Source organism: Notechis scutatus, chromosome 10 (genome assembly GCF_049901735.1).
Source record: "Notechis scutatus isolate UNSWTSFEM ecotype Mainland chromosome 10, rNotScu1.2, whole genome shotgun sequence".
In the NCBI taxonomy this organism is placed as follows: domain Eukaryota; kingdom Metazoa; phylum Chordata; class Lepidosauria; order Squamata; family Elapidae; genus Notechis; species Notechis scutatus.
Window position 1 is genome coordinate 11,290,113 of NC_142018.1, and position 22,296 is coordinate 11,312,408.

At 43.1% G+C, this 22,296-nt stretch overlaps 1 protein-coding gene across 3 annotated transcripts in view; it reads left to right on the forward strand.

Annotated features, from left to right (window-relative positions):
* DACH2 (dachshund family transcription factor 2) overlaps positions 1-22,296 on the forward strand; it is a 290,074-nt gene that overhangs the window by 265,597 nt on the left and 2,181 nt on the right. For all 3 annotated transcript variants that reach the window (XM_087972087.1, XM_087972088.1, XM_087972089.1), the window contains 4 exons: positions 10,221-10,366; positions 12,295-12,442; positions 13,556-13,699; positions 14,154-14,219. In XM_087972087.1, the coding sequence (XP_087828213.1) occupies positions 10,221-10,366; positions 12,295-12,442; positions 13,556-13,699; positions 14,154-14,219 (504 nt within the window). The remainder of the gene's footprint in view (positions 1-10,220; positions 10,367-12,294; positions 12,443-13,555; positions 13,700-14,153; positions 14,220-22,296) is intronic.

Sequence of the window (22,296 nt, forward strand, 5' to 3'; positions counted from 1 at the left end):
CAATCCATGACTCACACTTAATGGTAACCTGTATTTTTGCAGTTCAGAACAGACAGAGCTAGCATATTGCATTTGCAAGCCAAGATGTAAAGACATAACATGCATGTTACAAAAGGGGGCTTCATCCACCCAAGAATTCACAGTAGAAGGTACAGTTATTCAGGTTTGACTAAAACACAGAAATATTTTTGTAAAGGTTGGAATCTAAAAAGAATAAAGGAACCTCTGACATTTTGAGCCATATTGGTTCACCTGTTAGTCATTTCTATTCTGTTGTATTTGCGCCACTAAGCTAAGTGTCAACTCATAAAATATTTCTGTGCTCTTTTTAGAGTTGCCAACAGAAAGGGAGGAGGGGGGAAAGGGGTTGAAAGAGCAGTGCGGCAGCGTGGAAATCAAAAGTGCATTCCATAAATAGTTTTTCAAAGATAGTAACTAGGTGACTGAAGTTTCTGCCAGCGCTAAAATCTAACTAGAAAACTTTATTGATGACTCTTGGCTATGGATGTGTCTCATTGGAGAATATGAATTATGATACACCCAGGAGCTGGGGGGAAAACCAGGGTCAAGGGTGACAATGAATTATGTGTCTCAGAGTCGGCTATACCCAGGCGGTGCCGGATGTGTTAATTCCCAATAAATCCTTTTGACCTTTTGGAAGTTTGGCTTGAGACTCATGATTGGGGTAACTGCCAGAATCCTGACACTAAGTTTCGTAGCACCTTCTAGAGTTCAAACTGGCCCAATTAATGCATTCATGAAAATGTGTGGCTTCTTTGATTTTAGCTTACTGCAGTCTGGATGGACTAAGATGATATATGAACCCATCTAATTGTGATTTATTGAACAAACTACTTAAGCAAGCCATGGGTTAGAACAATGCATGAAGTTCTTCCCAGGAGGGATCCCTCAGAAAGCGGACTTTCTAGAATTGCTTCCTTGAGTAATCTGGAAATTGGTTTCTGCCCAGCGCACAGATGCTGCCGCATCTATTATTTATTTAAGTTTCACTTATGAAATTTGATCAGGAAGGGGTGAGTCATGTGGCAAGGATTCACAGCAGGGCAGTGATCTTCCTTTGCAGATGGTGGAATGACAACAGCCCTTTGTTGATTGCATTTCCAGTGGATTAAAAATGTCCAGTTGATTAGGAGTAGTTGACTCCAAAGCCCGTTTACTCAGGTGATGTTGAAGGGTTTGCTATTTGAACCAAATTTTGATTTCCATACTTTAGAACATTGTGAACCAAATGATTTTTTTTAAGTCCTTAACCTCTAAAACTGAACTGCTGCTATAAATACTTCCTGTATTTATGTTTTTGTTACTAGTTTGAATGAATTCTTTATTGGCCAAGTGTGATTAGACACACAAGGAATTTGTCTTGCTGATCTTATTTGATACGTATTAGTTGAATCAGCCGGGGATAAATACTTGGTCATCTTCATCTGAGATCAGATGGTAATACTCTGTATGGTTTGCCAATTGCACAGTGGCAGATAGGAAAGCACTCCAGAGGTGTTAAGTCATTACCCAGAGGATCATTGTTTGTCCTCTTCCCTCTTTGGAAGAGCTTTATAGCTCCCACTGCCTTAAGAAAGTTCAAAACATCCTCAAAGATCCATCTCATCCTGGGCACCCTTTTTTTGAACTATTAACATCTGGCTGACGGTACAGGATAATAAAAACAAGGACGAATAGGCTGAAAAACAGCTTCTATCCCAGGGCAGTAGCTCCGTTGAATTCTACTGTAAAGTGCAGTGTTGGTGTGGTGTCGGGAGTTTTCAATTCAAAGTATGGAGTGTGAAGGATGTGTGTTTGTGTTTTATTTTCATGGTCATGATGTGCACTGAAGATGGTGTTCGATTTCGTTATTGAGGTGCAATGACAATAAAGTAAACTAAACTAAACTAAGAAGGGTTGGTTGGCTCTGGCTAGTATTTGGATTCAACACCCTCAAGGAATAATATGGGCTGGATTGGCAATTTGAAAAACAGCCCTGAAGAAAATAGCGGCCAATGACTTCCAAACTAGGAGTTCTTGTTGCTTTCTGAGCTAGGTTGTTTTCTTGCAGAGGTTTCACTGCTAGCACTGATGATGTTCCCTAGTTGGGGTAATGAAACATCTGTAAGAAAACAACCAAGCTCAGAGAGCACCAAGGACCCCTCATTGCAACCCTGAGCTACAAATATTCTCCTTTATTGACTTCCATATTGTTGTCAAGAAGGTTGTATCCATGAAGTAATCAGGAGTCATTGGCTTCATGTCATCTACGTTTTTTAATAGTACAATAAAATAAGTTGCATTCACAAGTATTTGTGGGACCGTGGTGGCACGGTGGTTAGAATTCAGTATTGCAGGCTAATTCTGCTGACTGCCGGCTGACAGCAGTTTGGCAGTTCGATCCTGATTGGGCTCAAGGTTGATTCAGCCATCTATCCTTCCAAGGTCAGTAAAATGAGGATCCAGTTTGTTGGGGACAATATGCTAAACTACTTAGAGAGGGCTGTAAAGCACTGTGAAGCGGTATATAAGTCTAAATGCTATTGCTATTTGGGCCAGACTGAATTTTTAATAAATTTTCCTTTAGAATTAAAGAACAACCTCAAGTTTCTTTATTGTTCTCCCATAAAATGAACTTCTCGATGGTAGAGAACACGTTTTGCAGTCAGAAAATTCCATGTTCTATCTTCAACCTCTCCAGTGGGGTTGAAAATAATTCAGTTGCACTTGGAGAATTACTTGGATATTCCTGATATTCCTTAGCAGACAAGCTGCTTCCTATTTTTCCCAAACCATATTTGACTAAATTGCTGAAGAAGTGAGAAAGATAATCCAATAGGAGAAGAATTCATCAAATGAAAATAATGACACCAATTGTGATAAGTAGAAAAGCTTGCTGATCTGAGAAAGGATAAGAAGTTACTAGATCACAACTTTGATTAATGTGCTTCTCTGTCCATACTGCTGTTAGTTACTCACCATCCCAAATCCCTTCTCTTTTTCCGAAATACCTCAACAATTTCTACTCCTTAGAATGTGGGTCTTCACCCACACCAAATTATACTTAAAAGTAAAAGAAATCTGTTGACATTGTGCTATGACATCAGATTTTATTGTGCCCAGTTATAAATAGATATAATTTTCAGTGATATTAATCCACATGGAGGTAAATGTCATGGCTGTATAAATTATCTAGTCATCGTTAACAAGGGTTGGAGCAGATTCGGCGTGTAAATTGTCATTTTACATTCTGCGTGAATAATTCTCCTTTGGCATAATTTTGTAGCACGGTCTTGCCATTTTCTAAAGATTTGTCTTTGTTCTTTAAAATTAAACCCTTTTGACATGAGTCACTTTCAGTGTGGTATCATGTTTCCCAACCTCATACCTTGCAGATACATTGGACACCAACACCCAGAGTTCACATTCTTAGGCCATGGGGGTTAACTGTTATGGAAGTTTTAATCCCGACATCTAGAGAAGAACCGGGTTTCAGCAAAGCTTGTCAAAGTAACTAGTGATGTAGGAGACAACCAGACTGAGGGAGGGGCCAAATGCATTATCAGTTTGGAATCCTTGGCACGTTCTGTGTATTAGTAATAAAGGATAATTGTAAAGCCCAAAATTGACATATGCGTAGCCAATTTTATTTAGCTTTATTATATATTCCTTTTCTTTCTTTCTCTTTGCTGGTTATGGGGGAAAGGGCTTGCCACATTTTTAAGGTGGGAGGAGTGGAGATAGAGAGAGTTGTTTAGGCAAGGTGGCTCTCCTTCCCGTGGGAACGAAAGCTGACCCTGCTGAGACCTGGAGGTGGAAATTGATGACACCAGGCAATGTTGATTTACTTCTATTGGGGAATGTGACTTTTGGGGTTGTTTCTAATTTTCAGTATTACCGGTATTTGCCGGCGTAAGACGACTTTTTGCCCTGAAAAAGATGCCTCCAATTGGGGGGTGCGTCTTTATATGCCGGGTCAAATCTTACCTGCGCCAGCAAATAGTAATTGGGAAGCACTGCGGCTGCCAGCAGCTGGTAGGCACTTTGCGTCACCGTGAAAGCGAATCCCGTGAAGCCAGGGAGAAAGGGCAGTGTCTTTCCCAGCTCCCAAGGAAACGAGGCTCGCCGCCCGAGCTCCGCTGGTATCCCGGCTGGGGCTGTCAGGAGTTGTTACCGCTGGGCGGCTCCGCGCGACTCCCAGTCGCGTTGCCTCGGGAAGAAAGGCAAAACCAGGAGCATGCTGCTGTTCACAAAGCGCCGCCCGCGCTCTTCCTTTTTGCCTTTCCCTTCCCGGGCTGCAGCGGGCTGGGCTCCAGCGAGAGCCACGCCTGTACACAGACTACCTGACAGGCCCCAGCAGGATGCAGCCTGCGATTTCACTTCGCAGGGCTGAGGAAAACTGGCTGCTCACTTTCACTCACGGGATTAAATTTCCTGACGGTAGATAAAGATGCCTCATAAAAAATTAAAGTGCAAAAGTGGAAGGCGTGCGGGAAGAGGGGAATGAGTATATAACAAACTATGTTTTGAGTGGAAATGTTGGGGTTCGTCTTATGCGCCGGAGTGAGTCTTATACGCCCGGCATATACTGGGTATGTGGTGTAATTCCGGGTTGTGTCAGATCCAGAATTACAACAGACTTTGCCAATTTGATGCTTTCCTAAATAAAAGAAATTGTTTTGGAAGATGGAGTTTGCTCTTTTTCTTTTTAATTAGATTTCATCACTTGGAAACCTGACAATAATACTATTTGTAGCTCAGAGTTGAAATGAGGGGTCCTTGGTGCTCTCTGAGCTTGGTGGTTTTCTTGCAGATGTTTCATTACCCCAACTAGGTAACATCATCAGTGACTGATGTTGTTACCTAGTTCGGGTAATGAAATGTCTGTAAGAAAACCACCAAGCTCAGAGAGCACCAAGGACCTCTAATGTTCTATGTATGTCTGAATAAAATCTGTCTCTCTCTCTCTCTCTCTCTCTCTCTCTTGCACCTGTCCAGTATCTTTTATGCTGATATTTAAATGCACCCATCAACCCCGTTGATCTCTATCTAGAAAGACAAAAACACTTGCGTTGCAATCTTAAATCCCCCTTTCCTGGGAGTAAGCATCATTGAACTGGAGGGGACTTAGGGGACTTAGCCGGGATTTCGAGCGCCTCGAACACATAACCAATGCCCACACTCCTGCAGAGAGAAGCCCCAGAGGGAGTCACCGTTGAGACGGTGAAGACCCATTTCGAGATTGAAATAGATTTCTGACGCTCAGATCGTTTATCTTCTCGGGATGCGATTTCAATCAGAGGGGCAAAATGATGAATCGTTCGACAAGACTTTCTGCTTTTCGTTCCCCTGCCTTCCCACTTGCAGAGGGCTAAAATGTAATACACTTCACACACACACACACACCAGTCCTTTGTGGCTATTATGGGCTTTCACATGCAGTGTGACCTTGGCCAGCCAAAGTGTGTTCGGTTAGCACAAAATCTTAATCATGAGAAGTCGTAAGTAGAAGTAGAAGCCTTCGTCTTTACTGCCCCCTTCCCACTCACCCCTTGGAAATTTATGGTTGAGGGGGACAGGTAGGATATGAGCAGTAGGCCAAATGGAGTACAGGGTTATCTCATCTCTGTGAAAACGGCTCTCGGAAATCGATGTGACCTCTGCTAGGCTGTCACCGTATCCCCACCCTTGGCGTCCTATTTGTCTTTGTTCGGGAGCTGAAATCTGGAGGCTGTCTCCCTGGCTCTCTCTTGGGCCAGATTATCAAAATGAATCATGGCTGTTATATTTCTATTTATTTTCCTGTTGTTGACTGGCCTGGGTGAAATATGACTTCTGTTTGCATTTGATCCTCACTGCAGCCAGTGGCACCTAATTTAGCCGTGTCTATCTCTTTAAAGAAGACTAATGCTACTTTGGAACTTCAATCTGCCCTGCCTTCTTCGCATTACGGCACGTTTGACTCTCTGCGCCTGCCGCCAGCTGATATGAATTTTTGTACGGTACATTTTCACGGCGTTGTTTTCTCCCTGCTCAGCATTGCTAGGTTGCTTTAAGACAGCATGCTGCTCCAAATCCATTTCTTACAACTTCCTTTTCTCTCCCTCTCCCTCTCTCTCTCTCTCTCTCTCTCTCTCTCTCTCTCTCTCTCTCTCTCTCTCTCTCTCTCTCTCTCTCTCCCCTTTCTCTCTTTTCTTCAATTTACCTTATTTTGCTGTTTTAGGGCAAAGCAGTTAAGACAATATCTGGGTTTTTAAAAAAATTATTTGCATGAAATATCTAAGTAAACACACACACACACACACACACAATTGTAGCCTAATAAGGGAAGACTCTGTGTTAAGATTGATTTTCAAAAAGATGTGAAGGAAGATTGATTTTTTTTTTTTAAAAAAAAGATAATAATTGGGAGGTCAGGCAAAACACAAATGGTTAAACCTTTATCTGAAATATTAACTGTAGTGATATTACAAGAAGCGGAGTTTTAGCAATCCAAAATAATCTACTGTAACGTAGGCTGCATATCCTAAACCAGAGGTCCCCAAACTTGGCAACTTTAAAAGTTGTGGACTTAAACTCCCAGAATTCTCCAGTCAACTATGAAGTCTTGCAAGTCTCTGTTCCCCCAAGTGGTGAGCAATTCCAAGGATTAAACCAGGAGTCCCCAAACTTGGCAACTTTAAGACTTGTGGACTCCAACTCCCAGAATTGGCCAGCCAGCATGACTAGCTGAGGAATTCTGTGAGTTGAAGTCCACAAGTCTTAAAGTTGCCAAGTTTGGGGACTTCTGTCCTAAACCTTGTCAAATTCAAGACCCTCAGGCTGGATCCAGCCCGCAGGGTGCTAAGATCTGGCCCATGGGCCCACCCTGGAAACAGCGACAGACTGGCCAGCAATGCCTCTGCCAGCGAAAATGGAGCTCACACAGCTCTCCCCAAGCTCTGTTTTCGCTGGCAGAGGGTTGCAGGAGGCCATCGCAGTCTATAATTGAGCTCGGGAGCCCATTTTCACTGGCAGAGAATTCAGGCCGCCACAGGTGCTCCCCGACACGAGTGACGTCGAGCTGGCCATGCCGCCCCGGCCCCCCAAAGGTCAAACACAACCCTGATGCATCCCTCAATGAAACCGAGTTTGACACCCCTGTGCTAAAAACAGTGATGCTCAGAACATGGACTAGCTTATATCCTTAATAAATCTTAATATGAATAATATGGAGCTACAAGTTCCAGCAACCCCTGCTAGCATGGCCAGGAACGAGGAATGATGAGAACTGAATCCAACCACATCTGGGGAGCTGTGGGTTCTCCATCTCTTATCTGCAATGTGACTACAAATCCATGGAGGAATGTCTTTCGAGCTTTGACGTTCACACAAGAAGTATTATCACTTGCTCAATGTATATTTTATAGCCTAGTCCCATGATGGGGAACCTATGGCATGCCCGCCACATGTGCCGGCATGCGAGCCTCAGACAAACTTACCTCATTGCATATGCATGCTCCTCACAGCTGATTTTTTGGCTCGTTTGAGGCCTTTTCGGCCTCCCAGAGGCTTGGAAAAAGCCTCCGCAAGGCTTTTCAGGATGAATAGTCCCATTTTGTCACTTCCTGTAATACCGGAAGTGACAAAACAGGTATATTATTCATCCTGAAAAGCCTTGTGGAGGCTTTTTCCAAGCCTCTGGGAGGCCGAAAAAGGCCTCAAACCAGCTGAAAAATCAGCTGTGAGGCACAGTGCAAGTAAGGGGGTAGCGGGGGGATTGCATGCGCAGAGAGTGTGGGGGGGGCGTTCATTGCATTCTGGGTGCTGGCACATGAGTGCGCACGTGCTAATGCGCGTGCAATTTTTGGCACAGGAGCCCAAAAAGGTTAGCCACCACTGGCCTCGTTATTTAAAGGCAAAAAGCCAACTCACATTATTTCATGGTTTCCTCTTAAATCAGGTTAGGACAGACCACCGAAGGATGTATAGAGTGAAGTTTCAAGTGTTGAATTAAATGTTTTTGGAAGGTTTCCAAAATGGGTGTTAAAGCCTGAACTGCTTGAACAATTGCTTTGGTCTCAGTGATCTAGGAAAGGACCTTGCAAACATCTATCTTGGATCCTTGTTTCATTGAATTTTAACTTGCTGTCCAAGACTCCAAAAGTTGCTGAAGGGTCACTTTTAGCCTGTATTTTTATTTCCCACATTGTCAAAAAGTACCCTGGAGGTCATTTCTGTGGTGTCTTAACTTAATTTCTTCACTATTATTAATCATTTAAAAATTGTTGAAATTTCTTGATAGCAATGTACCGCTCTCAGCTGTGTTGCTCAAAAGGCACTAGGAATTCTAGTCAATTTAGGATTTGAGGTGGATGGTTATATAAATCAAATAATTAAATAAAGAAAATATATGGCTCCATTGGAGATAGTATATGAGGCTTAGTGGCTTAAAAGACAGCAGAGAAGGTCTCTGCTCCGCCGGTTCAAGTCCTGTCACCATGTGATGGGGTGAGCTCCCATTTTTGCCTCAGTTCCTGCCCACCTAGCAGTTTGAAAGTATGTAAATGCAAGTAGATAAATAAGTACCACTTCAGTGGGAAGATAACAGCTTTTCCATGCTTTGCCGTATGCTCTACACAGCGGTGTAACATCATGCTGGCCACATGATTGCAGAAATGTCTTCAGACAGTGCTGCCTCAGTGGTCTTGAAACAGAAATTACCACTGACCCCCTAAGGTTGGCTAATAAGGTACCTCTGCATACAGATAGTCCTCATTTAATGACCATACAGCAACTGTTCAGTGTTATGGTGGCACTGAAGACATGATATTTTTGACTGGTCCTTGAACTTCTGGCTGTCCCAGCATCCCTGTAGTCATATGATTGGGATCTGGGTGCTTGGCACCTGGCAAAAAGGCTCTTACTTTGTAATAAAATGTTCTTGTTTATTCCTGGGACATTTGAGAATTTGTTTCTAATTCCTCTTGATGGCTGTTGTTTTTCTAGCTCAGTTTACTGTAGGAGTGGCAAAGACAATTATGACTACCATTGTTTTCTTTGTCACATTTTTCCATTACTCTGAACTTCTATGCAATCTACCCTTCTCAGCTGGAAAAACCTCTGTGGAGGAGTTGCTTCCTCAAGTCTCGGGATTTAATTAAACAATTGAAGCTGGTAGAGCTACAAATCACCAGCGTGGTGACTATATAATGAAAAGATTGGCCATTTGCACAGATTCTTGACTTGCTTCATCACAGGATAAGTGCAAGGACTCTGTGTTCCACCCCAAATTCTCACTTCTTTTGAATGAAATTTGTCAGTTAAATTATCTTCTGCCTAATTGAGTGAGAACTGGTTGAAAAAAAAGTACAGGAGAAACTTGACACACTGATAAACCGAACCTTTGGATTTCTGCAGAATCATTACAGGGAACACAAACAGGAAAACATTTGTGACATTCTGGTTTCTGTGTAGGCTGTCAGGGCTCCGGCAGCTACACCCTTTCAAATCATGAGTCTCGAGCCAAACTTCCAAAACTTAAAAAGGATTTATTGGGAGTTAACATGCTGGCATTGCCTGGGTGTAGCCGACTCTGAGACACATAATTCATTGTCACCCTTCATCCTGGTTTTCCCCCACCCCCTTCATATTCTCCAATGGGACACATCCATTGCCAAGAGTCACCAATCATGCTCTCCAGTTAGAATTTTGCGCTGCAGAAACTTCAGTCACTTAGTTACTATCTTTAAAAACATTTATGGAATGCAGTTTCGGTTTTGCAAGATGCTACACTGCTCCCCCTTCCCTTTCTGTTGGCAATTCTAAAAAAAAATCAGAGAAATATTTTATGAGTTGACATAGGCATTATTTAAGGGTCTGATGAGCCACTGTGAAGACAGAATATTGGAATAGATGGGTTTGGGGCAAAAGTCTTATTTTTTTCCCAGTCTTAATTGTTCACTTGAGTTCATCATTTGTTCTTTCAATTTCTATCCCTGACTTTCACTCAGATGTTCAAAGTGGGGTATATACCCCTCTCTTCTCCTATCCCCCCCCCCCAGCACATAGCCCCCTAGGTAAGTTGAGCTGAAAGAGTGACTGGGGCTGAAGCAAGATAAGAAACAATGTCTCTTTGATGTCAGTCCCATCATCTTATTCCCAATCTCCGTCGTCGCTCGGTGCTCCTCAAGTGACCAGATTGCTTACATACAACCTCTTTTTGGTCTTGTGTCTTACAGAAGAAGTCCAGATCGCCATCCCAATACTCAAACCAACCCTAGAAAAGGTCCAACTGGCTGGGCAGACTTTGCCCCCTGGATTTCCAGCACCGTTCCTCTTTGCGGATGGGTTGTCTTCAGTGGAAACTCTATTAACCAATATTCAGGTCAGGAAGTGCTGTGGTTATACTCTAAGGCTGTCTGCAAATGTATAAAAGAGAGAGAGAATTAGCTGTGTTTAGACCAGGGGTCTCCAACCTTGGCAACTTTAAACCTGGAGAACTTCCAGGCTTAAAGTTGCCAAGGTTGGAGACTCCTGGTTTAGACCACGAGTGTCAAACTCGTCACATCACATTGCTGTCACATGACGTATTGCAATGTTTTTCCCCTTCGCGGAGCTGGGGTAGGCATGGCTCATGCGTGACGCATCTGGCCCACCAATTTGACACCCCTGGTTTACACTAATCTTCAGATCCTCCAAAAACATGAGATTTCAGAAATGGTCAGTGGCGGATTTCCCATAAATATGGCATGATACATTTGGCATGATATATTTGGAAGCTCAGTGCCCAGCGTAAGGGTTTATGGTTGTGTTCTGACCAAGGCTTCCTAGACCGTAATTACACACACACTTATTTTTTTAAAAAAGTCTTATTTTATTGCAACGCTAGGAATTATTTTCATTCCCAGCCAGTAATGAATCTCAAACAGTCCCTCGAGATAAGCACCCACCTTTCTTTCCTGTAAAGTGCTGCCAAAAACAAAAGTGTCAAATGAGCTAGGAAAAAAACTAACTGAAGTACAAAGAGCTTCAAGAATGAATCTGAACCGAACGAACGACTTTGCTTCCTGCAAAGGTTTTGTCACCTTTGCCTGACCTTTATACCTTATGGGAGGGGCAATCACTCCTGAGTCGCCTCTTTTCTTTCAGCTGCTCTCACATCCTAGCAGCTCTGCGCACACACACACACTGGGAACAGGCTCCCCTGGTTCCTCTTCCTTGCTGCTGCCAGACTCCAAAGGCTCCGAAGGCAGCACCCCACTCCCAGATGGTCCTAGCCCCATCTCTGCATCAGATGCAGGACCCTCATCTGAGTCCTCCCCAGACTCCCAGACTGGTCCCCGTTCTTCCCCACTGTCCGATTCCGCTGCCATCTGCACAGGCTACGGCAAACCACAACAGGTTGGCACAGATACATTTGTAAACCTTTAAGAAAATATAGAGCTGACCTTAAAATGGAAAAACCATTAAAAGGGGTGAAACAGTACAGATAGGTGGTCCTTGACTTTTAGCCATTCGTTTAGTGACCATTTGAAATTATGTGGAACTGAAAAAAAAGTGACTTGTGACCGTTTTCCACCCTTACAACCATTGCGGCATCTCCATGGTCACATGATCAAAATTCAGACGCTTGGCAACTGGCATGTACTGATGACGGTTGCAATGTCCCAGGGTCACGTGATTCTCCTTTGGCAACCTTCTAGGTAAGCAAAGTCCACGGGGAAGCCAGACTTCACTTAACAACCATCTTACTTACTGAACAACTGCCATGTTAAGAACTATGACAAGAAAGAGTCATAAAATGGGGCCAAACTCACTTAACAAATCAATTACGTGAATCAAGTTAACAAGTTAATAACACATATACACATACATATACATATACATACACACACACACACACACACACACATATATATATATATATATATTTGTTTTCTGAGGTTCTCGGGTATTTGTATGTGGATCTTTGTTACTCGGTTTTCCCGCGTAAGATTGGAAGTAACTAGGCAACGTTTCTATGAAGTCTCATTCATCATCTTCGGCTTGTGTCTTCAGCTCTGTGCTTCTCAGAGTGAGAAGCACAGAGCTGAAGACACAAGCCTGAAGATGATGAATGAGACTTCATCAAACGTTGCCTAGATACTTCCAATCTTACGCGGGAAAACCCGAATAACCAAAGATAGATAGATAGATAGATAGATAGATATTTGCTAGGATATATATTTTTCCATCGCTATTCTCTGCCTCCTCTTCTTGCATTAATTAGATGTTTTCATTGAGAGAGTTCACCTTTGCCTTTTTTTTTTTTAGGGGTTGCTGAAAGTCGCCGTAGATAACGCCCGGGTGCAGGAAAAGCAAATCCAGCAGGAGAAGAAGGAACTAAAGATGGAGCTGTGTAGGGAAAGAGAATTGAGAGAGAACCTGGAAAGGCAGCTTACAGCTGAGCTGCAAAGCAGAGGTAATCTGAGAGAGAAGGAAGCCATGTCTTGCAGTCCCAAAGGTGCTTTTTTCAAGCGGCAGTTGGGCTTCCTTGTTTTTTCTCTGAAAACGTTTTGCTTCTCATCCAAGAAGCTTCTTCAGCTCTGACTGGACGGTGGGGAATGGAAGGATTTATATTCCTTGCAGACAGCGAGTTATTCGCATTCTTTTTAGAGAGTCGTTGAGGCCACTTGGAGTTTTTTCTGTGTCCTCAGGGTTGCCTCAATGACTCTCTAAAAAGGATGCAATGAGCACTCAACAAAGGTGGCAAGAAAGGTCGTAACAACTATCTCGCTTAGGAATAGAAATTTGGGTCTCCTCCTCATTGTGGTCCTAAGACAAGGACTATTTGCATGTTCTGACCAAGGCTTCCTAAACCGTAATTACGCACACACTTATTTTAAAAACAAGTCTTATTTTATTGCAACGCTGGGAATTGTTTTCATACCCAGCCAGTAATGAATCTCAAATAGTTCCTCGAGATAAGCACCCACCTTTCTTTTCTGTGAAGTGCTGCCAATAACAGAAGTGTCAAATGAACTAGAAAAAAAAACCCAACCAAATTACAAAGAGCTTCAAGAATGAATCTGAACTGAACGAACGACTTTGCTTCCTGCAAAGGTTTCCTCATCTTGGCCTGACCTTTATCCCTGATGGGAGGGGCAATCACCTCCCAGCCTTACTCCCGAGTTACCCCTTTTGTCTCAGCTGCTCTCGCCTTCTAGCAACTCTGCCCACACGCGCACTGGGAACAGGCTCCCGTGGTTCCTCTGCCTCGCTGCTGCTAGACTCTGGAGGCGCCGGAGGCAGCACACAACTCCCAGATGGTCCTGGCCCCATCTCTACATCGGATGCAGGACCCTCATCCGAGTCCTCCCCAGACTCCTGTACTAGTCTCCGTTCTTCCCCACTGTCCGATTCCTCTGCCGTCTGCACCAGCTGCCGGCGAACCACAACACTGCATATAGCAGCACAATCACTGACAAAAGTCCTCTTGCGCATCAGATGCCAAACCAAATTGTCAGCGGAGGTGTCCTTCTGTGGTCAAATTTTGGGGAAATCCCTGTTCCTAATGTCTCTGTTGCTCTTTCAGCCACAATTCAAAAGCGCTTGAAAAAGGAGAAGAAAGCGAAGAGGAAATTGCAGGAAGCTCTGGAGTTTGAATCGAAGCGGAGGGAGCAAGTAGAACAAGCACTGAAGCAGGCTACATCAGGGGACGGTCTCAGGATGCTGAATGGTAAAAGGATCTTCTGGATCTCATTTAGTCAGCTGTTGTGGGGAGGGGCAGACAGCTAAGTAAGAGTCAAAGCATCCATGGTGCTTTGAGCTTCCTGTAAAAAAAAAATGGGGATACAAGGTTAAAAAAATACGGACACAAGTTTATGAGCCTCAGTGGCGCAGTGGTTAGAGTGCAGTATTGCAGGCTACTTCTGCTGGCTGCCTGCAATTTGGCAGTTTGAATCTCACCAGGCTCAAGGTTGACTGAGTCTTCCATCATTCCAAGGTCGGTAAAATGAGGACCCAGATTGTTGGGGGCAATAGGCTGACTCTGTAAACCGCTTGGAGAGGGCTGTGAAAGCACTGTGAAGTGGTGTATAAGTCTGAGTGCTATTGCTATTAACAAATCTTCCGTTATGATTTCATTCTCTGCATTGCATGGTTGACAGTGATATGCATGTTATGCTTGGCAGATGCTGGGATTCCAGACATGGAAGTTGACCACAACGGGACTCAACATGAGAACGCGGCAATGCAAGGTATGTGGTCTTGCATATATACTGTATTGGAGGGATGTCCATGGCACATTGTGCCAGTATTGCTACAGCACGATAAGCCCCGGAGCACAATTAAAAATCAACATGGGTTAGAACTTAATCACTATAACGCCAACCTCTTGGTGTGTCCAAACAAGAATTCCCACCAATGGGCTATGAATGTGAACTTAGCACATTTCAACAAGGTATTTAAAGATCAGGAAGTCCATCAGTCCCATCTGCTCTAGCCAAGAATGTTTTCTTGAGCAGGCATACCCCCTTCTATAAACCACTGAGATATTTATATCATATAACCTGTCCTATTGTTTCTCTTATTCTTCTTTTATTTTTCTTATATGTACCCATTTCATGTATTCACAACTATGTATACACTTATACTTATTATCTTGTAAACAATTGGCAAATCAAATAAATAAATAAAAAATAAATAAATAAATAAATAAATAAATAAAACTCCCTCTAAATTTTAAAGGATCTAACTCTAGGATGTTGTAACGGCCTCCTCACAGCAGCTGATCCAAAAATGTTCCATAGGAGCTGAGTTTGTCCCGGTGGACAAGCGGCCCTTAAGACCACAACTGATGTTCTGTTATATTGCACCCTTTCTAAGGAAGGACTCATGGACTCATAACTCCTTCAATCAGAATAAAGCTGGAAGGGAGGTCTTCGAGTCCAACTCCCTGCTTAAGAAGGACACCCCCTAGACCAGTTCAGACAAGTGGCTGTCCAGTCTCTTCTTAAAATCCTCCAGTGTTGGAGCATCCACAACTTCTGAAGGCAACTTCTGTTCCACTGGTTAATTGTCCTGACCGTTAGGAAGTTTCTCCTTAATTCCAGGTTGCTTCTGTCCTTGGTTGGTTTCCATCCATTGTTTCTTGTCCTGCCCTCTGACAAAAGATAACATCTTACCTGACAAAATATCAAGGAAATCTTGATCTCTTCTACATATCATCGTTCCTATCAAATCAGTAGGCTAACGTTTCTCTAAACATAGCTCAGTTCTGTTACATTGCCTGTAAAATTAGGTAGACCTTTCTCACTTATCAATGATTCCACCATTAATTGCAATCTACCATTATGTCTTGTTTTGTTCCGTTTTATTTTAATGTTTTAATATTTATTCTAGTCTGAGACCTGAATAAAAGATTGAATTGAATTGAGTACGATCTTGCAGTGTTTCTGCACAGGAACTCCTTGACTTATAACTGGTTGTTTAATACCCATTCATAGTTACAACGGGCTCCCAGAAAAAGCTACTTATGACCTCTCCTCCAAATTATGACAGCAATTTAGTCATCATTTGGATATCTAGTTGCCCGTCGGACTGCTAATCCGAAGGAAAGATTTCGATTTAAACCTTCAGGATATTCCAGTGTCCATAATTCACTTATAGCCAAACATGGGAACAGCAGCATCAGTTTCTTTTCATCAACCACTCTCCGTTTCCCATAAAATAAACATACTGGGTGTCATTAAGAGCACCTTCAGATCAATGATTTTTGCAAATGACATTCAAGGACCGTTTGAGGGCTGCCTTTTTGTTTTTTTGTTTTTTGTGCTGATAAAAGCAAATTAAATTAGCGTAACTATGAGCCGCACTGATAAAAACGGGGAAGCCAAAACAGCAGCGCCATTAAGCGAACAAAGTAATATTTTCTCTTTACTGCTTTCTGCCATTTAGTTATTATCCTATTGGAAATCTAATTATAATCCTTTTACTCCCCAGTCAGACTTCACAGTTTTTGCAAGCTTAGCACTGACATGTGATTTCATTAGATTTGATCGCTTGCGCCCAGATTGACTTCACTTCAGTCGGAGACCTAAAAGGCCTCTCGGTTTCTCAGATTCCCTGTTTGCACATTAAGGCAACAGCTCCTTTAATTAATTAGCATGAACCCGCAGTAACGTGAACTGCTGAACAGAAAATAACCATCATTTTACGATCGCAGGGAGATTTCTTCTTCTGCATGTGGATACCTTAGTTAACGTTGGCGCAGCGATAGGCGCAAAGGAAGGGAAAGAACACGCCTGCACATTTTTCATCTTTTCTTTTAGGTTATGCCCTTTTATAAGGCAAGTGCCTGAGAAATGTGAGAATGTGGGGGGAAGGGATCAGGGAGAAGCAAACTAGATCTTCAAGGAAAGAAGCAATCTAGAACAGGGGTCCCCAACTCCTAGTCCATGGCATGCGAGCAACCGGTCCGTGCAAAAAAGCAAAGCCACATCAGCATGCAAAACCATGCTCCTTCTGGTCCATGGAGAAATCTTTCTGCGTGGAACCGGCCCTTGGTGCCCCAAAGGTTGGGAGCCACTGACCTAGAACTAAGGAGAAATTTCCTGACAGAGTTAGAAGAATCAATCAGTGGAACAACTTGCCTCCAGAAGTTGTAAATGCTCCAACACTGGAAGTTTTTAAGTGTTTAAGGAAGAGATTGGACAACCATTTGTCTGAAATAGTATAGGGTTTCCTGCCTAAGCAAGGGGGTTGGACTAGAAGACCTCCAAGGTCCCTTCCAACTCTTGTTATTCTGTAATCAGAACTTCAGAAGTGATTGTAACTCCATTGTCCCAGGTAACTTGGAACAACTGCTAAGAGCCGGATCATAAGTCAAGGGCTACCAATAGAGCACACTATTGCAAAGGCAGAATTAGGGATGCTTTCCTTATATTGATGGACCATTAGTAAATCTAAATAAAAAAATCATAGTGTTTAGAAAACATCATCGGAGACATAGATGGCCATGAGATGGTGAAACAGGGGTGGGGCTGCTGGGAGTTCGGGAGAACCGCTAGCTAAGATTCTGTGCAATTCAGAGAGCCCCCAAATCCTATTCCTGGCTGGCCCCGCCCACCCTGCCCCGCCCCTCCCATGTGGCCTGTTTTGGATGTAGGTAAGTGCAGGGGGCACGCGGAGGGTTGGGGAGGGCGAAGAACGGGCCTCCTGGAAGTTCAGCAAGGCCAGAAATGGGCCCGTTTCCGGCTTCCAGAGAGCCTCCGGAGCCTGGGAAAGGCTGTTTTTACCCTCCCGGAGGCTCGAGGAAAGCCTCCGGAGCCTGTGGTGCAGGAGACCGACTAGGCCACACCCACTAGGGCCACGCCCACGCAGCAACCGGGTAGAGAACCCTTTGCTAAAAATTTTGAAGCCGAACCCTGACGGTGAACCAATTGAACAGATTAATAATACCTTTGTATATTTAGGCATAACTTTTTCCAAGACTGAATCTTAGTCTTGCTCTCATCAACGGAGTACATTGAGGTGCTGAGAGAGAGAGACAGTCCTGAAGATTAAAAGTGCTCACTTCCCACTTTGGTTCTATTTTCCCTCTGTGACTCCAAATATTGAACAAAGGGAACAACATCTAAAATATTATTAACCCAGGAGGGTCGCCTCTAGCCCTAACCCTAACCCTAACCGTAGGCAAATCAGGCGGCGTACAAGGCTAATCCCTAACTCAATAAAAAAATGAAATAAATAAATTTGGCTTAAGGCAACGGCGAGATGTTCAAGTTGTGCAACATAGTTATCCTTTTCTAAATGCCTTGCTTATTAAGGCAGTCATGCATTTCATGGCAGGTTATAAAAGTCTACCGTGCACTGGGGCCTCGTAAGCATATTTTAGTGTTAGGGAATATCATTTACACCTTTTTATACTGTCAATATGATCTCTAGAGAATTCCACTCCAACTACTGTAAACCCATTCTTTGGCTCAACCTTTGTCTAATTCCCTTTTTAAAGGAGTGAGTGAATATTTGATTATGGCCTAAAGCTAAAAAGAGAGTACATTTATGGCCCAAAGATTTATTTAAAATCTTGTCAGTGTTCAGGTAGTCCTTGGCTTAAAGGCAGTTTATGTAATAATGGTCCAGATTTACAACGGTCTTCCCTACATTCCTGAGTCGCTCCACGCTCCTTACCTGGGACTCTGTCCACTTAATGACATGTAAGCTCACTTAAAGGAGCCTCGGTGGTGCAGTGGTTAGAGTGCAGTATTGCAAGCTACTTATGCAGCCAGCTGCCTACAATTTGCCAGTTCGAATCTCACCAGGCTCAAGGTTGACTCAGCCTTCCATCCCTTCTGAGGTGGGTGAAATGAGGACCCAAATTGTTGGGAACAAGAGGCTGACTCTGTAAACCGCTTAGAGAGGGCTGTAAAGCACTATAAAGAGGTATATAAGTCTAAGTGCTATTGCTATTACACTATTAACAATCATTGCTTGGGGTTCCAGGATTCGTTGAGAGAAGCAGTCATGTGTCTGTCTTTGATTGTTTTGCTCAACAACTACAATTCCAGTTCCATTTGTGGTTCTAAGTTGAGAGCTACCTGTATGTCTATGGAGATTCTCAGTCATCCAGGTCATGGTTTACCCAAAGATGCTTTTTCAAGAGGCAACTGGACTTTCTGGTTTTTCTTTGAAGACATTTCGCTTCTCATCCATCTATCCACCTTCAACATCATCTCTTTCCACTCGACAACACAGTCCTTTCAACGGTTCCATTTGCACTACACAGGTGACCCTCAATGACTGTCTACAAGAATGCAAATGACCAGCTGTCTGCAAGGTGTATAAATGTCCACTGAAGATGGTATTTAATTTCGTTGTATGAGGTGCAATAACAATAAAGTAAACTAAACTTTAAAAAAAATCCTTCCATTCCCACTATCCAGCCAGAGCTGAAGAAGCTTCTTGGATGAGAAGCAAAACGTCTTCAAAAGAAAAAACAAGTCCAGCTGCCTCCTGAAAAAAATATTTTTGGGACAACCAATGACCTGGATGACTGAGAATCTCTACAGACGTTTAGCTATACAATTTGGGATGAACACCCTTTGAATGGGGTGGGTGGGAGTAGGAATGGATTTCCAGAGCAAAAATTGCAGACTACAGGAATCAAGAGTATCGTTCAGGTAACCCTGAGGACACAGATAAATCTCCAAATGCTTCAATGACCCGCCAAAAGGAATGCAAATGACCAGCTGTCTGCAAGGAGGATAAATCCTTCCATTCCTTCCTACCTTCCAGTCAGAGCTGAAGAAGCTTCTTGGATGAGAAGCGAAATGTCTTCAAAGAAAAACCAGAAAGTCCAGTTGCCTCTTGGATGAATTTTTGATTCCATCTTCGGGGCTACCTGAAAAATGCTAGAAAAAGGAAATATCAGTAAGTGAAGAATTTATTGGATGAATTTTTGATTCCATCTTTTAGTCTTCGTTTAACCAGGCTGCAGGTTGAATATGGAGATCAGGAGGGTCGAAAACGGAGTTCAGGAGGGTCAAAAACAGCTCGGGAGGGTCGAAAACGGAGCTCAGGAGGGTCGAAAATGGAGCTCAGGAGGGTCGAAAACGGAGTTTGGGAGGGTCAAAAACAGCTCAGAAGGGTCAAAACGGAGCTCAGGAAGATCAAAAACGGAGCTCGGGAGGGTCGAAAACAGAGCTCGGGAGGGTCAAAAATGGAGCTTGGGAGGTTCGAAAACACTGCTCAGGAGAACCGCACGCAACCCTCCCAAGCTCTGTTTTCAGTGGCAGACACAACATGGGCCGGTCCTTCATTGTTTCCAGGGTGGCCCCACGGGCCATATCTAAGTCCACCCTGTGGTCCAGATCCAGCCCACGGGCCTTGACTGACACCCCTAGAATAGAGAATATCTAAACTGTGTGTTTTTTTTCCATTTCTAAATGTCTCCAAAGCCCAGTTCTGTCCCCTTCTGCCATCCTTCGTTCCCAGGCTCCTGGACATTCCTGAGGCATTAATTTGTGCGTGATATTTATTCGTGTTTATGTTCAGGCTCCATATTGGATTGTTGCTGTTCCATGAGGGCAGGCCTCCTTTAAAACATGAAACATTCAATTCCTAATTAGCCATTTCCTGTTTGTCATGGAGCGAACATGCTGGATGCGGATTGAAATGCAGCTCCTGCCCTCCTCTGTTTATCGTTCCAGATGTTTTTGTTTTAGCTAGGAGTTGACTTTGACAGCTCCCGTTAAATGATAAATCACTCATATTATAGCTGAAATGCATTTCAAAATTGAAATGTAACAAAAGTTGGCAATCGTTCCAAGGATATGTGTCATTTAGCCGGTCAATATAGTTTGTGTCCTAAGGTAGATTTAGTATTGGCACATGCAAATCCAAAAGGCGAGATCAGTCGATTCTTGGCACAGGCTAAGTTGGGTTGATTATTTTTAGTGTGGTTTCTAAAATCAGAAGTTAGTAGCTAGGGCTTTCAATCTGTTCTCGTGGAAAAACAAATGCAGATTCCTTTGGTTCTTTTAATGGTTTTATTTATTTTTTCCTTTGACCTTCAAAGCAATAGCAATAGCACTTAGACTTAAATACCGCTTCATAGTGTTTTACAGCCCTCTAAGAAGTTTATAGAGTCAGCATATTACCCCCAACAATCTGGGTTTTTCTTTTACCAACCTCGGAAGAATGGAAGGCTGAGTCAACCTTGAGCCAGTCAGGATCGAACACCTGTCTGTGGTCAGAGTTTGCCAGCAATACTGCACTTTAACCACTGTGCCACCACGGCTTATGAAAGATCATCTTTATTTGTAACAAAAGAAATAAATGTCTCTTGATTTGGCTTGGGTTGACAGGTGAGTAAGGAGGGCCTTGTTGTTCAGCATCCTTGACCATAGTCCACCGAGAACTTCTTGTCTTCTAATAGGGGATTGCCAGTGTATATTTACCACATTGTCAGGCTACAAAGAGGCACAGCAGAATGTACAGGTAGTCCTCAACTTACAATAGTCCACTTAGTGACCATTCAAAGTTACAAAGGCACTGGAAAAAGTAACTTAGGACCATTTTTCACACTTACAAACATTGCAGCATTCCCATGGCCACATGATCAAAATTCAGATAGAATAGAATAGAATTCTTTATTGGCCAAGTGTGATTGGACACACAAGGAATTTGTCTTGGTGCAAATGCTCTCAGAGTACATAAAAGAAAAGATACATTCGTCAAGAGTCAAGAATCATCAGGTACAACACTTAATAATAGTCATAGGGTACAATAAGCAATCAAATCATACGAGGAAACAGTCAATATAAAGTGACAAAGTTACAGTCATACAGTCACAAGTGGTAGGGGATGGGTGCTAAGGAGTGATGAGAAGATTATTACTGTAGTAATAGTAGTGCAGACTTTGTAAATAGTTGAACAGTGTTGAGGGAATTATTTGTTTAGCAGAGTGATGGCGTTTGGGGAAAAAACTGTCCTTGTGTCTAGTTGTTCTGGTGTGTAGTGCTCTATAGCGTCGTTTTGAGGGTAGGAGTTGAAACAGTTTATGTCCGGGATGTGAGGAATCTGTAAATATTTTCATAGCCCTCTTTTTGACTTTTTGACAGCATACAGGTCCTCCATGGAAGGCTGGTTGGTAGTAATTGTTTTTTCTGTGATCCTAATTATCCTCTGGAGTCTGTGTCTGTCCTGTTGGGTTGCAGAACCAAACCAGACAGTTATAGAGGTGCAGATGACAGACTCAATCATTCCTCTGTAGAACTGCATCAGCAGCTCCTTGGGCAGTTTGAGCTTTCTGAGTTGGCACAGAAAGAACCTTCTTTGTTGTGCTTTTTTGATGACATTTTTGATGTTAGGTGTCCATTTTAGGTCTTGTGATATGATAGAATCTAGAAATTTGGAGGTCTCTTCTGTTGATACTGTGTTGTTAGAGGTGGTAGTATGGGAGGGTTTCTTCTGAAGTCTACCACCATTTCTATGGTTTTGAGTGTGTTCAGTTCCAGATTGTTCCAGTCACACCACAAGGCAAGTTGTACAACCTCCTATCCGTATGTGGAAGCTTAGGGAAGGATTGGAACTCATCGGCTCCTGGTGATTGGTCCAAAGTCACTCAGTTGACTTTCATGCCTAAGGCAGTACAAGAACTTGTCCTAAGGCAGGACTAGAACTCACAATTTCTGGCTTTCTAATCAGGTGCTCTCCAGTTTGTTATTGCTAATGCTCTCAGGGGGAAACTGACGGAATGCCAAATGCCAGCTTGACCATTATAACACTATTTATGGACAGTGTGTTGTGTCATAAGTAATATCAAATCTTCAG